We start from the raw sequence: 18476 nt of genomic DNA, 5'->3' as shown, positions 1-18476 counted from the left end.
TTTTTTAATCTGAACTCTCTTCTCTAGTTAAATGAAATGCAACTTAATGTCATTTAGATTTTATTTGTGATTATTTTTTTGCTCCTTTTTAAATTAATTTTTTTATAAAAAATATTTTTTTTTTAATCAACGGATAGAATGAAAATTTGGATGGCTATTAAAATTTTTATACTAAAAAACTATTTTAAAAATTAGTAAGAAAACCGTCACAAATAAAACCTTATTCGTCACAAACGAAATCTTATTCTTTTGAGACTGCTTAAAATAACTTTTTAATATATATACTAAAAAAAAAATACTTTGATAAACAATACGAAAGCCCATCTTAAACTAAACCTAAGAATCATCATTAGGTTTGTCTCTCTAAGGTTTCGTTTGGGACAACTTTCTTACTTCTAAAAACAACTTTCTAGTGCAAAAATTTTAGTTTTTCACTAAAAAGCTGCTTTTAAAAGCAGTAAGAAAGTCATCCTAAACATAGCCTAAGTATCATAAATCGCTGTATTAGCTACTAATATCCATGAGAGGCATCACCTATCATAATTGTATTAACTTAGCAACATACAGTACATTCTCTTCTCCAGCTCCAATTCAACCAACACCAAATATTCCTAAATAAGCATGAAATTCATCGTAATCCCAAAATAAATCAAAATCAGAACAAAATTCCATGTTACAAAGAGTTGAGAAGTATACCACAAACAGATCTGACAACTACAGAAACTTGCAAACGCCATTTGAATAACTCAATGTCTACAAACATTGGAACAAAGTACAAACCAGGACACACCACATTTGCACCCAAAACCAACATGAGAGAAAACCAGACTAAAAAGATATACAAGTTCTTAAGATTATCATAACTAAGCTTATCATGTCTTGGATTCTTCATTCCTTTTCAAGTAAGCTTGGGCTTCAACAACCTCCCCACTTGCATGCTCAATGCCCGAACTTCTTTGGCCGTCGGTCGAGCCGCCGGTCGAAATATCAGCCTTAGTGGCATCTTGTTTGCTCGCTTGCGCGTCCATTGAGCTACTTGATGGAGCGCTACCTCGTGGGAGCTCAGGCATGGCGGAACCGGGTGGCGGGAGCTCGCCACCACTAGCAGCAAGAGAATTCTGTGGAAGATGCATGGATGGAATGCCGTTGATGACCCCAGGTCTGATGCCCAGGTGGCTTGGGAAAGACATCGATTGCGACTGGAGTTGCCGCTGCTGTCCATGAAGTTGCTGAGGAGTGAAGTGCATGAGCGGCCGGGGTGGGAAAGCTGGGCCTTGCTGCATAAAAGGGCTTCCCTGCTGCATTGCGGGGTGTGGAACTACCTGCGCAGCAAGTCAGATATTTCAGGCAATGACTATATGTCTTTTCTACTTTAACTTCAGTAATTAACGGCATTATTCGGTTAAAATATTTAGGTGAGAATTTGAAAGTTAGGATTGAAGGGTGTTAGTATTATAAATAGCCAACATTTCAGTGTTATACTTCAACAATCTACAAATTAAGCTTTAGAAGGCCTATTTTAAAGCATGGAACTAAAGGTGTCAACCATGCCCAATATGATAAAAAATGGAACAAGTCACAACATACTGGTTTCTGAAGATAACTTGAATTTCACATTACCTAAAAACGCTTTAAATAAGTCCTTAAACAGATAAGAAAAATACTTTTTACTCCCAAGTAGATTGAAAATTTGATACTTCAACATAAAACTAGCGCGGTAAACTCTGACTAATCCCATCTTCAGCTAATCCAACCAAGCTCAAGATCAACTGGAAATTGTCAAGCTTGGTTCGCCTGATTTAGGCTTTCATTTGGGACAGCTTTGTTACTGCTTCTTAAAGCAGCTTTTTAGTATAAAAATTTTAATTTTTGTACTAAAAAGCTGCTTTAATAAGCAGTAAAAAAGTAGTCCCAAACAAAGCCTTAATCTCGACTCAAACATGTTGGGATCTCATTAAGTTCGATGTCCAATCCTAACATGTGCAAACATGCATTCAAACATCCATAGGTGATACATATATAGCTGAGTAATTACAAACAGAGAACATAAAAATACAAACACATGCATGCATTCTTACATACAAGCCTTTTAAGAGAGCATTTGGGATAGTTCTTTCACAATTTTATTTTATTTGGCTATATCATTATGGTTGCTTTTCAAAAATATTACAATGAGAAGAAGCTTTAAACAAACAGGAAAGCTAATGTCCAATTTATTTTTGAAGAAAACAAATCTATAATAATCACAACAGCTTTAGAAATTGGCTTTTACCACAACGCTTGCATAGCTAATTTTACAAAAAACTGCAGACCCATATATTGATTTCATCTCAATCAAGATTATTCAATCTAGACTGGGGTGAACCAAATTTGTTTCAAACAAGTATGGTGAGTTAGTCACCTTGCCATAAATTGCCTGGTCTTTGATCTTTCAGTTTGCTAGTCAAACTCTCAGCCCTAACAAATTTATACCCCTAGGTAAAACTAGAGATGAGAATAAGCATAAATATTGTGCAGAGAAAAAACCTGAGGACGAACTGAAGGAGTTGGAGGCTGTGCATCAGCTATTGCGGCAAGATAAAGCAGATTCTTTTGGAGCTGGGCTTGGTACCTGGCCATTTGGTGGAACAATCAGAACCATTAGTTTCAATACATTTAAACAAGTGAAAAGATACAGTTTTCTAGCAAAAATATTGCAGTAACTTGAGCAGTGTAATCGGTTAATTTAACCCCTTTACGAATTAGGATGAAGTCCAATACTTGCCAACAATGCTGAACTTTGGCGAAAAGGATCAAAATGATCCCTTGATTCTTTATGAAGAATCAAAATGATCCCAGATTATATTAATGGATCATTTTGGTCCCTCAAGTCTTTAAAAATGAATCAAAATAGTCATATAGTGAGATTATTTTGAATCTTCTTAAAGGAATTGAGAGATAAAAATGATCCTTTAATATAGTTACGGATTATTTTGATCTTTAATAAAGAGTTAAAGTATAATTTTGATCATTTTCTCGTGAAACTTGAAAAGATTTTAGTACATCACCAAGGCTGCTAGAATCAAGAAATCAAGATAATATAATTGAAAGCAAAATGAAGCTTGCAAGTACTTATCTCGAGGAGCAGACCCAAAGTGATGATAAATGCAATGAAAACAAAACTGCCAAATTGGCTTCCAATGTCAACAACGATCAAATTCACACTTACAAAAAAAAAAAAAAAAAGCATGCCGAACATGTATCTTACTTGCCAAAAAATTAATCACCATCCAAAACTAAGTGGTTGTTTGGTAGCAGTATTTAAGCAGGATTTACGTCGGATTCATCGTAAATCCTTCCAAACAGTTTGAGAGTGCGCAATGAATCCGAATCAATTGTAAATCTCATTCTTCGGTGGATTTAAGGGATTTACGGACTTGCACGAGAATGCTTCTCACGCAACGGCCTTAGTGGGGAGAAAGATGGTTTACCTTCGCAGCGATCGAGCTCTCGTTGTGACTTCCAATCCGACGTCGTCGAATGAGACGAAGAAGCGATGAAGAAATGGCATTGAGGAGAAGCAAAACAACGAAGAAATGGAGAAGTTGAAAAGCAAATCGTATCATTTAAATTAGAAATTAAATTAATTTAGCTTAATTAATATAGCATAAAACATTAATAATTAATTAGATAATTAATGATATAATTAAAAATTAAATTTATATTTAAGAATACTTAAAAAATTAGAATTATAATTAATAATTAATAATCAAATAATTCAATATGTAAAATAACAATTAACTAATTAAGTAGAAGTAATTAAATAATTAATATGGTAATTACCAAGAGGTATGTGAAATAATAATTAATTGGAAGTAATAGAATACTTAAGTAATTGCTTAGATAATTAATAGTATACTTAGTAATTAAAAATTATTTAATTAGTTTTAAATAATTATTTAAATCAATTAATCATTAAACTAGCTTCTAATTATATTATTTATAATTATAATTTATTGACACTTATTAAAATTATAATTAATAAGTAATTATTATTTCAAATACAAAATAAATTTGAAACATAAATTATTTGAATTTTTAATGAACTAATCGTTTAAAATCCTGAATTATGTTATCAAATAATTTTACAGGATTTAATAGGAATTAATATTTCTCTTGCCAAATAGGTTTCAAGATTTAACACACTATGGATTTACTAAATCCATATTTATAGAATTTTTTTAGATTTTACTAAAGTTAAATCCTACTTGTTGCCAAATAGCCCCTAAGATCTAAACAAATTAAGAAAAGAATAAGTGATGTGACACAGAAGGTTTATTCAAGAAAAAGTAGGCCAACAACTAGAACCCAAAGCAAAAACAAAGGGAAGAGAATTCAAGAACCCATGTCAAGGAGCAATGAAAGCTCTTAAGTGGAATTTCTATTTTATGTGAGTGGTATTTGTTGTGAAAGATAGTGTTTGTGATTTTTAATTTGTGGCTATAATTATAATTTGAAAATATGAAATTCAAATTAAAAAAAATTAAAGTTTACATTTTCAAGTTTGAGGAAATGTGATTATTTTAATGTGCAATTGTGTATTTGAATAAAATAGTTCAAATAAGCATGGGCCCTCGCTCCTTTTTTTCCTCTCTTCATGTAATTTAAATTGATTGGTCAAAAGAAAATTTTATGGTTATATCTCTCACTCTCATATATACTCTCCAGTGTGGCGGCCCTCACTCCTTTTTTTCCTCTCTTCATGTAATTTAAATTGACAGTTGTAAACCTATTCACACTTGATGGAATGAAGAATGAAGGAGGTTATTGATGTGTTGAAAATTTTGGAGTTTGTTCCAAAGAAGCGAGAGCCTAGATAGTCGGCCTCACCCTTGAAGGGATTTGATGATTTCTTCAAACTTGCTATTTTGGTAACAAGTATTGAATCTCCTTAAATCCTATCTATTATTTAATACAAATTCTTTTACATTTATTCCCTCACACTCACTTATCAATTATCTATTCAATTACCCACAAAAATCACTAAGAAAAAACTATAACAGCTCTTGGCCAAGGCTAGGCTGAATAAGACCTATTTTGGTTCTCGCCTCTGTTAACCCAACCAAAGCCCTCGGAAAATTATGAAACTTCCCAAAATTAAAGTAGACACACTCATTTTCTATATCAGGAGTTTCAAAGTCTTGGAGTTCCCATATTTTGAAACCCTAAAACCCTAAATCTCAAGTAGGAGAATTCGGTCAGCTTCCCTTCTTCCCTTCATAGCCTACTATTATATGGGAATTTAACATACTCTGAAAATTTTCCAAAGGCTTTTAAATCATTCCTAACTTCTTTAGAAGCCTTCCAATTCCAAATCAGTTACCCCTTAGTGGTCTAACCGTAGGCCACACTAAAAAAAAAGTTATCAGAGCTTAGATTGGTGGAGCATTGGAGACTTCACTGCTAAGAGTGGTTGTTTGGGAAAACACTTGCAATTGGTGAACTGATATCCATAAAAAGGACATTCTTTGATTTTGGGATTTGTTTACTTTTTAATGGTATTTAATTTTCTATTGCAAAGTTTTGAGACAAATTACCTATTTGAGTTAATTCTATGAACAAAAATGTAGCTGGGTCAACTAGCTGCCTCCACTTTCAATTGTTTAACTAATCACCCTTTAAACTTATCTCACCATCAAATTGCTAGAGTGAAATCACATTAATAAGGTGGTGATCCACTTGAAAAATAAACCCTAACCTATGTTCCAATCAATATTAGCTCCCTATATTTAAACTTCAGTTTTACTGAAAATTTTCAAAAAGTTTAGAACTTTATTTTAAGCTTTTCTTTTATAAATTTTTACAGCAAGCACTCATTGCATATTTTAATAAAAAATAAAAAAACTTCTCCCATATTGCATCTACATTGTATTCTCACTGCATAAAACATGTCAAAATATCTGCTAGCATGGATCAAATGAAAAAATTTATGAGGAAGTGTAGAAGAAGATGCCTTACATAATGAGGAGACCTTTCCTAAATTACAAAACATGATTATGAATCTAACTAACCAAATGCAAGCCATGATCGCACTAGGATGCAAGACCAACCACCTGCCCATAACTAAGCTATTTATGGAAAACCTATGACTGACCATCCACCAAGGACAAATTATTTAGGAACCATCGTAGGAATGAGCATCATAGACATCATAGACACGTACATATGAAACCAAAAATAAGGTTACAGTAGAAGCCCCATGATATTCATGATCCCAGGTTTCTAGACTAGCTTATTCAAAAGGATGACTATTAAAAAACTATATTTGCTAAGATGAAGTTAACAAGCCATGCAAAAATTTATTGGAATAATATCTTAGCAACATAGGAGAGACAGAGCATAATATTCCTGACTTAAGTAAAGATCAAAGAAATGTGTTAGACCGGTCCACTGGACCGGTCTAGCCGGTCCATACAGAACCGGCTTATGGGTGAAACAGGTGGAGGTTTTCTGCCTCTTGTACGCAAGAGCCGACCGCCCAGGTTTGACGAAGCCATTTTGGAAGGATTTTTGAGGGAGTTAGGAAGGAAATTTGAATGTAGGGACTGTTTAGACTTTAGAGATTTCCTTTTGAATTGTATGCATTAAATAGTTGGTTTTCCTCGGGTTAGGGCATCTTGAATTTGGCTGAAATTTGAGATCTCTTAGGTTTAGTTTTCCTTTGGGCTCTAGCGGCATCTAGAGAAAAAGGGAGAGATCGATCCTCTGTTACGCCGGCCCAGGAGGGGCCGGCTGGACCGGTCCAACCCGGACCGGTCCGGGTCTTCTCGTGATCTCGAATTGAGGATCACTTGTATCTTGTTTGTTTTTCTTCCGTTAGTTGAATTTTCTCAATAAAGTTGGCTGTTTTTCTTTGATTTGTCCTCTACTTGTTGAGTATTCTCACTGATTTTGTCAAGATCATTACATTGATTTTAACTCTTCATAAAAGAATTCTTTGAAGGACATGTGAATTAATGAGGCACAAGATGACTATCCAAGAAAAAGTGAAACAACAACTAGAACCTAGAGCAACAATGAATTTCAAATTCCTTCAAATTTTTGGAGTTTATTCCAAGCCAGCCTCATGCTTATAGGTTCTAGTTGCAACAATGAACAATAATTACTATCTCACGAATGTATTAAGATCAAGAAGAAAACCATCATCAATAATCTATCAATTAAGTATTATAGTGATCATTTTTCCATAAAATAAACTCAAATATGAAAGTACTCTTGAGATGTTAGATTCATAGAAGAAGCACATCTATCACTGAATTTTCTACAAATGTCCAAATTCATGGCCGATCATTTTTGCAAATATCTTCCAAAGAGAGTGGAAAAACAATTTCAAATTTCCAAAAAGAAAAAGGCAAAAGAGATAATAGATAGATCTCCACTGTATCCATGGTATTTTCTACCGAGTCCAACGAGAGGTTCATGGTTTTTTTATGTCTTCTAATATGGATTTTCTGACACATTTCTGCATGTCCAGTATATGCTAGTGCCATTTCAAAAGTGTGTCCATGTCCACCAAATATCAGACAATGCATACCTCGAGTATTAGGAATATCCATGCAACATAATAGAAATTTTGGACGACATCACAACAAAAGATATATATGACCATTCACAAGTTATCGCATTAAAGTGAAGCTCACGGCAGATATCAGTAATCCACTGGCTACTCTCTAACTTTAATGCAAAATTTGTATCAGTACCAATGCACATACGAAGAAACTAATTCACACAGAACAGTTTCCAGAAACAAATCAATGAATCTGATTTAACGTACAAGATTGATACACCATTAAACAATATAACCTTTTATCAAATTAAAGCCAACACTTTGTTAGACCGGTCCATTGGACCGATCCAGCCGGTCCACACGGGACCGGCCCAGGCAAATAGAGGCGGAACTTCTCCGCATCTCCGCAGAGGCCGATCAAGCCACAAGTTTTTGGGAGCCGAATAGGAAAGATTTTTGGGGGGATTAAGAGGGAAATTTGAAAGTAGGGGCTGTTTAGGGATTTCCTTTTGATTTGTATGCATTAAATAGTTTGTTTTCCTAGGGTTAGGGCATCTTGAATTTGACTGAAATTTGAGATCTCTTAGATTTAGGTTTTCTTCGGCATCTAGAGATTTAGGAGAGATAGATCCTCTTCTCGAATTGATGATCAACTGTATATTGCTATTTTCCGTTTCTATTTCATCAAATAATACAAATTTTCTAATGTTTTCTTATTTTTGTGGAGGATTTTCGCGAGGATTTTCGCTGTTTTTTTAAAGATTGATAGGAATTACTTGAGACGTTCAAGTGTTTCCTATCAAGTTGGTATCAGAGCAAGTCTTGGGATCATTCGTGGGCTGATTTTGGCGAATTTCAGCGGCTAAATTTTGGCCGAAAAAGGAGATAGTTGCTGTTATAGTGATCTAAATCCAGAATTTTTGAATTTACAAAAATCAGGATAGAGATGGAGGCCAATAAAGTAGATGCGCTAGAAGAAAGACTTGAAGGAGAGATGAACCAAATCAAGATAAGGGTGGAGGAAAGGATTTCCTCCATGGAAGTACAAGTAGCCGATCTCCGGGACATGATGAAGAAAATGATGAAAATTCACAACCAAACGTTAGCTTCCGTGGCAAAAAGAGTGGAAGGGGAAAACACGAATTCTGAAATTCGTAGGGAGGAAGATTAGGTGGAGATCATGAAGGGAGAAAGAAGGAAATCTCATATGGAGCCTTTCCAGAAGGAGGATAGAGAAGGTAGGTATGGGGAGAGGTATGAGTATGGAAGGGCGGAGCAAAGAGGTGCTGATTGGGAACACAGGGAGGGATATTATGGAAGCTGGGGTGCTGAATTTGAAGAAAGAGAGGAGAATTCGAAGGGATTTGGGCTATGATAGGGCAAGGGAAGACCAGGAGACATGGGGAGGGCCAAGCACTTGGGAAAGATGAAGCTATGGAGGAATAAGGGGATATGGGGGAGATTCGAAGATGAGGAAGCTCAAGATGCCCATATTTGAAGGGGATGGTACAAATGGGTGGATTTATAAGGTGAAAAGATACTTCGCCATCAATGGGCTAACTGAGGAGGAGAAACTGACAGTGGCAGGCTCGTGCTTGGAAGGGAAGGCACTGTCATGGTACCAGTGGAGAGACCAGAGGAGAAATATCAGGAACTGGAGTGAATTCAAGGATTGCATAATAGAACGTTTCCAAACCGACCATGGAGGAGATTTCTATGAGCAGTTCTTTACTCTGGCGTAGGAGAGATCAGTAGCAGACTACCAAGAGCGGTTTGAGTGCTTGGCCAATAGGGTGGAGCGATTATCAGATATTGTATTGGAGGGGAACTTCATGAAGGGGTTTAAGGCAAAATCTGAGCAGCAGTGAAGATTCTGATGCCTCGAAACTTGAGGGAGACCATGAAATTAGCACAGCTAGTTGAAAATCAGAGAAATCTGGAGAGGGCAGCGAGGAGTAGCAACACAGAGGGCAGTTACAGGATGATGACTACTCATTTAGCACCCAAGGGTCCGAGATCAGGAGGATTCCATGAGACCACTGGGGAGAAGCTAGTAGGAGGGAGTGGGAAAAATTTTGAAGAGGCTGACAGAGAAGGAGATACAGGAGAAGAGGACAAAGGGGTTATGTTTCCGGCGTGATGAGAAGTATACTCCAGGACACAGGTGTAGAGATCGAACTCTTCAGGTTCTCATCGTCTGTGATGACGAGGAAACTGAGGGAGGTGAGAAAGAGATGGATGATTAGTTGCATCTGGATGTGGCGAAGGTCTCCCTGAATTCAGTAGTAGGATTCACTTCGAATCATACAATGAAGGTAAAGAGGGAAATAGTAGGCATGGAGGTGGTAGTATTGATTGACAATGGGGCTACCCATAATTTCATTTCCACTGAGATTGTCAACCAACTATGAGTGAAATTGGTGGACACCGGTTGTTATGGGGTGATGATGGGTACATGGAAGGTGGAGAAAGGTCAGGGCCCATGAGACCTGTAGAGGAGTGGTGTTGACCATTCAGGGGATTCAGGTAAGGGAGGATTTTCGTCCACTAGAGTTAGGAAGTACTGATGTCATCCTGGGGATGAAGTGGTTGCAAACCTTGTGGGAAGCCAAGGACAATTGGGGAGCACTCATGATGGAATTAATGGTGGATGAGAGAAACGTGGTTATAAGGGAAGATGTAGGGCTATCCAAAGCCCATGATTTCACTTAAGACCATGGTTAGGGACATACAAGAGGTGGGGGAAGATTTTCTGGTGGGACTACACAGGCTGGATGTTATAAGATTGGAGGAGGGAGGGGATGTTTCTCTTTCAGTGCAGCCCTTGATTCATCAATTCGGTAAGATTTTTCAACCACCTCAAGAATGGCCACCTCCACGGGAACACGAGCATATTTTCACCTTGAAGACAAGGTGGATCTTTGGGAGGGGAGTATCGTTAGACTGGTCCATTGGACCGGTCCAGCCGGTCCACACGGGACCGACCCAAGAAAATAGAGGCGGAACTTCTCCACCTCTCCTGCGAAGGACGATCAAGCCGCAGGTTTTCGGGAGCCGAATAGGGAAGATTTTTTGGGGGATTAAGAGGGAAATTTGAATGTAGAGATTGTTCAGAGATTTCCTTTTGATTTGTATGCATTAAATAATTTGTTTTCCTAGGGTTATGGCATTTGAATTTGACTGAAATTTGATATCTCTAAGATTTAGGTTTTCATGGGCTCTAGCAGCATCTAGAGATTTGGGACAGATTGATCCTCTTCTCGAATTGAGGATCAACTATATCTTGCTATTTTTCATTTCTATTTCATCAAATAATACAAATTTTCTAGTGTTTTATTGGTTTTGTGCGGATTTTTTGGAGGATTTTCGCTATTTTTCTAAAGATTGATAGAAATTACTTGAGATCTTCAAGTGTTTCCTATCACACTTCTAAATTCATATAATCAAGTAACTGTAGAGAATGCTAATATGATCTAACATTTAACAACTAGAACATTCATATATTTTTGAAGAAACAGTAGTATAAAACCATGCCATATGCAAATAAATGGATTTCGCGATTAAGCACCTGTTCATGCTTCTTCATCAAAGAGTGATCACCAAACTTGTATTCACAATAAAAAAAAAAATTGTTCATTTGTTCATCCTCTTGCATGACCTATCTCAACAAAATGAGCTTTTTGATAGACCAAGAATTATTTAAAAATGAGGATAATTACCTACGTAGGGACTAAAACTGATAGAATGCTCCATAACACCTCGCCTTATGTAACTCCCATCTAACAACCGACTCTTGCAAAATTGCACGAAAGTCACTTCATCACGGCATCTTAACCATTTTCTAATCATGAATCATTTAATCAAATTATGAATATGTGGCATTCCATCAAACTATCCCCGAAAATGAATTGCATACAAATCCACAGCTGAACCATTTTATCCGCTTAACAAAAATGAAATTTCCTCCTAGTACTTGTTTCCACTGAGCAGCAGTGGGCACCATCAGCTGAACCATTTTATCCGCTTAACAAATATGAAATTTCCTCCTAAGTACTTGTTTCCACTGAGCAGCAGTGGGCACCATCAGCTCCACACAGTGGCTACTGCAGCTGGAACAACCATATGCAGGGGCTTGCTTGCAACTATATCTGCCAAACATATGGGTTGAACATTGTTAGAGTGGCAACCATAGGTACAGCATGTCATTGGAGCTAACCTGCACAGGCTTGCATTCAAACAGAGACCCCCATGCGAATGTTCATAGCAACCAATCAGAGGATGTTCTACGGGAATTTCAGGGTCTAAATTCAGAGAGATGGAAAACTACTTCTAGTATTCCCAATGGTGTTTATCAGCCTGGTATTTTTGAAAGAGGTAAATGTTTAGAGAGTCACAAATGTAATAGTTCAGAATTTGGTGTTTAAGGAGTAATTCTAGCAATTTTAGATGTTATAATTTTATGGTTTAGAGTATTGCATATGTAATATTTCAGAATTGGTATTTCAGGAGTAATTCTAGTAACTTTTAGGTGTTGCATGTGTTGCCCCAAGAATTACTGAAACTTCAAAGTTGAGATTGTTTCAAAGATAATCCTTCACCATATTCTTCCTTTCTGATAAAGAAAATAAAATATCTAGTTCAAACAACATCGAAGGAATTGGCATATTACCCATTCAAAGCCTATACTTAACCAAATTGGGATGTTAGATCGGATATTGGATCAAAAGACAACAAAATAATCAAAGATGCTGGGCAGATTTAGGGTTCCAACTGGTTCCAAGAGAAGTATTTAAATAAAACTAAATCATTGTTGATTCTTTAGCACAATGATTGGTTAGGGTTTTCAACACAAATGTGCTACTTTCCCTCTCTTATTCAGTAAATAAATTAGACCTTGATGCTCATACATGTGAAAAACAGCTAATGTTGCAAATTCAGAGTGTACAAACTGTAAAAATGAATCAACAAACAAAAAATCAAATTACATACGAATTTAATAAATACATTGGACACAAGTGTGAAAAGTAGAAATGCCATGAAAAAATCTGACTGCACGACTTTCTCAGTAACTTACTGAGCACATTCAGCGAGTTTGCCCAAGTTCTGATTATCCAAAATTGCCAAAATCAGCTGCTTGTTTTCATCCAAATACTACAATAAATAAAGAAGTAAGTGAATTAAGAAAATAACATTCTATAAAGCAGACACAACTTGGGGTGCATGTGCATTACATGCATACTAGTAAATTAGTATGGAAGAAAATAAAAAATTGTGATGAACTCATACAAGTGGAAGGACGAAACATAGAGAAATACAAGATAGTCTGGATTTTAACCATATTAAATAATATTTAAAACTCTTTTACTTACAAAACATACACTCACATCATTTTTTGGAACTGTCCAACTTGTGATATTATGCTCTCCACGATCAAACCGTTGGATATTTAACAAAGAAAAAAATACATGGATTAGAGTTTTATTGTGAGTTTCGATATTTGATTGAAACTTTGAAAATTGAAGGAAGGTAATATTAATTTTATAAATAGTTTAAATTTTAATGTTATGCATGTAATTGCTCCTAAATAATTTATCAAAAGAAGTGTCCAATTATTTATTTTAATAATTAAAATCAAATATGACCTATGGTATTATCATAAGAGTTCCAAGTATCCAACATAAATTGGATAATAAGATGCCTCACATATAGTCCTATGAACACACGGATATTTGAAATCAAAGAAATTTCATATTATATTATTATCATACTACAATAATTATAAATCAACAAGGAAGAGGGAAGCTCATCAAAGCATGTCTAACACTTAGAAAATCTGGGAACATGGGAATCAGCACATTTATCAGCCATGAAATCAGGAATATTGGTACCTTCAACTGGCCTAACAATTCTACTAGAAGGTTACAAGGGGAGCATATCATTTGTATGCCTGAAGCAAAAGAACTGTCAAAAGGTGCCCAAGCAGAAAGAAGATGAGCATTCACAATTAAGTACGCTTACAAAGGAGATGATCAATTTAGCATAGAAAAAATTCAACGCTGAGAACGTGGGAGAAGTTATGAAAGAAACTTCAAAAAGGTGCATCCCCGTATATTGTTCAAAATTATGTAATATGTGGCAGGTCTTGAGGCACAGTTCAGCATAATAAGCAACAAAAAAGCTTTGAGACCCTTCTCAGGTGCATTAGGTGAGGCTTACACCTCAAGCTTTAGGTGTATATATATAGTACTTATCCTATGATGAACAACATCACCTAAAGATGCAAGCATTGAGAACGACACGTGCCGTTCATTCCTCACAAATAGTTGTCGGCCTTCCCTAGTCCCCCTGCGCAGATGCTATGCCCTCCTCCTAGCCTAGTTTGGATCTTCTAGAAGGAATTCCATACTCCAACCAAATAATTTCTCTAGAAGGTTAAAATTTACAAATTCTATTTTTTTGTTTGTTTGAATAAATATAATTTCTTTGTATGGATTAATTAAGTTGTTTATTTTTTTAGATGTTTTTATGTTCTCAAATTTGAATCAACATGAAAATATAATGCTCAAGTCAACGCTGGAGGAAGCGATGAAATATATTTTTATTTAAAGTGCAGTAATTGAGAGAAGGTAATTAAATGGGGTGCTACAAGGATGAAGAATGACTCTTCGACTCACATAAAAATATGTTATCGTGTGCAAAAGTGATAAAAATAGTAAAATAAGAGATATATTCATACAAGAATAAGTCAATGATGTCAACGCAACAACAATTAGATGTTAGAGTTGATGTTGGATCATATCATGGGAGTGAGCATTGTGGTAGAGAATCATCATTATCCTTGCCATCAATGTCTAATAGAAGTGCAACAGATCTAATAATCAACACATGATAAATTTAGAGGGTGATAGGCAGGGAGAGAGTGGTATCTACAATTCTACATAGTAGAAGATGTTTTCAGAGAATGTTAAGTTTGCATTTGCATGCATATTAGGAGGTTTTTCTATGAGAATGCCATGTGGCAACCTCCTTTTCTTACTATAATATGATCAACTCTATAGGCGCTCATGGTTGAGGCTTCAAACCCTCGTCCAAATATCACTTAAGAAATTAGATTTTGAAGGAGAAGTTAAGCAATACAGAAAAAAGGCATTGAGGAAATTAAAAGGGCTTGGAGTCAATCTAGAGTGACAATCATGTCTGATAGTTGGTATTATATTAAGAGCTAAAGCCTAATTAACATTTTAAAAAATAACCCCTACGGAATTATTTTCTTGAAATCTGTTGAAACATCTAATCAATTGAATGTAAAATACATTTATGGATTGCTTAATGGAGTATTAGAGGAGATCAAAGAGCACTTAATTGTATATGTTGTGACAGTTAAAGCCAGTGCTTACAGTACAGCGGGGAACAAGTTGTTTTCTAATTCTTAACAAACAAATGGATCATTAGTAACTGAATGACCTTCAATTGTATAATTTTGAAAGAAAATTAAATCTTATGACCACATTACACAAAAATCCACTTCAAGATATCCAAATAATGTGAAGTTAAAACCGTATCATATCCTTGCATATTCTGAAGTGAGTTATCTATTCACCCACTCTTTTACATTCCATATCCTTACAAAACTAACATTTTGTGATTATTCATGTTAATTGTTGTGTATATTTAAAAAATGAATTTAAGGGCATTCACATTGAACTCAACATGATTACTTCTATCTCTTCCATAAATACAATTTAAGAAAATTGTAGTTAAATTGTCTAGCTTTCTTCCCCACTCATACTCATAATACACAAACCCTTAACTTAGGTAGCATGTAGCATGTACTAAGGTCCAGAAGTAGAGAGAAGTTTTGAAATGTTCATACGAAGCAGCACTTGAGTGTTTGAGGTGAACAACAAAAGGAAAGTGTAGTTGGAAAAGCACCATCTGTGTTTCAGGATCAACCTTCTCTAACAAACAATGCAAATAAACAATAATTCAATATATCTTCTGGGTGACAAATGTTATAACTATGGAAATGTCAAGCTTTCATCGCAATGGGATTGTTGAACCTGCCTTCTGGTAAATTTTAACCCAATATCTAGTGTTACCTAGAATGTTCTTAAGTAATTTTAAGCTTTCTTTTTTATCATCATTTCCTAAAGCTATCAGATAGGATAACATTTAGTGTAAGTATATTTGGCCAACACATGCTATTTATATAATTATTATTTATTGACATATGTTACTAAATCAGATAGATAACATCCATTAATAATGCAACATCACATATGTAAGAAACTCTAGAGGCCTTGCTGTGCTGCATATTAATTTCCAGATTTCACATATTAAATGGTTAACAGAGGGAAATCTACATTAATGCCAGGAAATCAAACACCAAGCCAAAATTACCTAACATATTAGATACTATATCAAATTCTTTCACAAGTTGCTAGATTTAGTCAGGATGCAGGCTAAAACTCGCATAACTTTTTTTTTTTTTTTAGCCATATAAATCTTACGAGTTTCTTAGATTCTGTTTTCCTCCTATTTAGGCTGAATCCAGGATTTAGTAAATTTTACGAGCAGCAGTATTTAAGAAATTTACACAACTTTTTCTCCTTTATTTAAATACTAAATCTTGAAAATTTCTGCCAAACAGATTGCTAGGATTTAACCAGATTTGATGTCTACATGCCAAATAGTTTTTAGTATTTGACGCCTCCAATATTTGATTAATTATTATGTGTGGACGCCGAACGGACGGCGACCAACCAAAGTGTGCCACATCATCTCTTTGCTGGGTACCGCGGCTTGATACTGCTCGGTACTGTTGATGTGGCTGCACCTGATTCGCCTCCGGACGTAGAGCTACGTCCGACCTCCGCACAGAATAATTTCTCCCAATATTTACTATATCAGAATTTACAAGATTTACCAAATCTTACTTGAACCAAACAGCCCATTAGCTAGATTTATTTTACCCTCCAGTGGTTCGAACTTATAATCCAAAAGAGTTCATAACCAACCTTGTTGCTGAGGAAAAGGTGGAGCAAGAAATTTACTGGTCGTATATAAAGCAAACAGCCCATCCCTACTCTCACACATATTCTTACAACTATCAGAATCAGAGATGCAATAAATGAACATCACCAACAGAGATAGCTGAAAGCCCCAACCCACGCACTTCTCCCACCAATGGGAAAGCACGCATGACCAGCCCCACTTCCACATCCTTGATTTTTCCAACCAATGGAAAAACAAATCTTATATCCCCCAAAGAACCGAACTTCGATCAAAATCACACGTTTAATATCAGCGGCTCGCCAGCAGCTTAACGCCCAAAGCAGTGGTGATAAACCCCATAAACAAATCCCTAGCTAACTAACTGGGACAAGTTCAGAGCTAGGGATTCGGGTTTTATACAAGAAGAGGAGGAGACAAGGAGCAAACCTTCTGAATCTGCTCTGTGGTGATGTTTGCCGGCGAGATTTGGGACATCGGATGCGTAGGTTGCTGCATTCTTGCGTTGTCTTGTCGTATTCTCTGCACAGAAAGACTCCGCCTTTTTAAGTCCTGGAGCGGAATTCCCCACTGGTGATTCGATAAGCGAAAAAAAAAGGGATCTTCGAGGGAACGGTAGATAATCAATAAGAATGGCGGCAGCGAGAGTGGAGACGAGGAAAGTAGGAATTTTTGGGAAAACGGGCGCGGTGTGCTCAACGAGGTGGAAGAGAAATAGGAGAGTGGGGCTGCTTGTCTGCGCCTTGTGGACGACGGAGAGAGAGGAGGGGGGCCGCTTGACTCGCTAACCGAGTGGGCCTTTGGCCGATTTTGCCGTTTTAAAACTGAAAATTCCCCGGTAAAAAAAAAGGAAAAAAAAAATGCTAATTTTAATTGCATACAAATAAATATAGGGCTAGGAGTTTAGCTATAAAAAAAATGCTTTTTTTTTTTTTTTGGGGAAAATTTGGGCTAAGCCCGTATATTGATCAAAACGATTACAAGTAAGTAAATGAAAATACTAAAGCCATTAATGGCTGGCTTGAATAAGCCCAAAAAAAATTGAAGAAAAGATACAATTAAAAACTTTAAAAACCATCAAAAGAGGATGACAGAAAAACGTAAAAACCCGAAGCAGATAGTCGGTTGCTCAACATCCAAAATTCCCCAAGTCATTCACCTACAGCGGCGAGTAACACCAGAGTCAATATTGCATTCATGAAGAGGTCTCCCTTGCCCATAGCACCTGGACTCAGATTTTAAAGAGACAAAACAGCAGAACAAGCACATCTCTGGTTGCCTATGGAAACCCATAGACCATCCAAGAGCATGTGTGGGGAGATTCATCATAGTCCAGGTGGGCAATTATGCACATTCCCGCTGAGCAATAGAAGCAACATGAGACACACAATCTGCCCCACTTAATCACATGAGATTAGATCAAATGCTAATTTTAATTGCATACAAATAAATATAGGGCTAGGAGTTTAGCTATAATTTCTTTTATAAAATAATATAATGATCAAATTACTCAAGTTTAAAATTATTAAAATACTCAAATGATGAATAAATGATTTATGATCACGAGTCCATTTGTCTCATTCAATTGAGTGCTGTAAATAAAAACTCAATTTTTATGTGAAAGAGATTCATAGAGATCTTAAGAGCTCTATTGCATTGCTTGAAGATCACCACTAACGATCACCATTAGCAACCACAATCATGATCACTTGACCATTAACATTTGACCTAATCTTTTAATTTATTTTATTTGATCGTGAAAACCTGGCTTTTGTATGATTATCATTGCTCGACTAATATTGTATAATTATCTCCTCCTTCCATCTCTTCTTTTGTAATCTCTATAATATAAATAAAATAATTATTCTTAATTATGTAATATGTCATCTTCACTTGTGTTCTAGAGCAAACTCTTATA

General features: G+C 35.9%; 1 protein-coding gene across 1 annotated transcript; it reads right to left on the bottom strand.

Annotated features, from left to right (window-relative positions):
* Positions 1-627: 627 nt before the first annotated feature.
* On the bottom strand, positions 628-17353 carry LOC110092959 (GRF1-interacting factor 2). The gene is made up of 4 exons (XM_020817678.2): positions 16988-17353; positions 12621-12697; positions 2527-2611; positions 628-1322 (listed from the first exon to the last, which is right to left on the bottom strand). Exons 1-4 carry the CDS (start codon positions 17054-17056, stop codon positions 873-875), a joined length of 681 nt encoding a protein of 226 aa, XP_020673337.1. The 5' UTR covers positions 17057-17353; the 3' UTR covers positions 628-872.
* Positions 17354-18476: the final 1123 nt, after the last annotated feature.

This window comes from Dendrobium catenatum, unplaced genomic scaffold, assembly GCF_001605985.2.
Source record: "Dendrobium catenatum unplaced genomic scaffold, ASM160598v2 original_scaffold_161204, whole genome shotgun sequence".
NCBI classification, from domain to species: domain Eukaryota; kingdom Viridiplantae; phylum Streptophyta; class Magnoliopsida; order Asparagales; family Orchidaceae; genus Dendrobium; species Dendrobium catenatum.
This window is presented reverse-complemented; position numbering and strand designations above follow the sequence as displayed.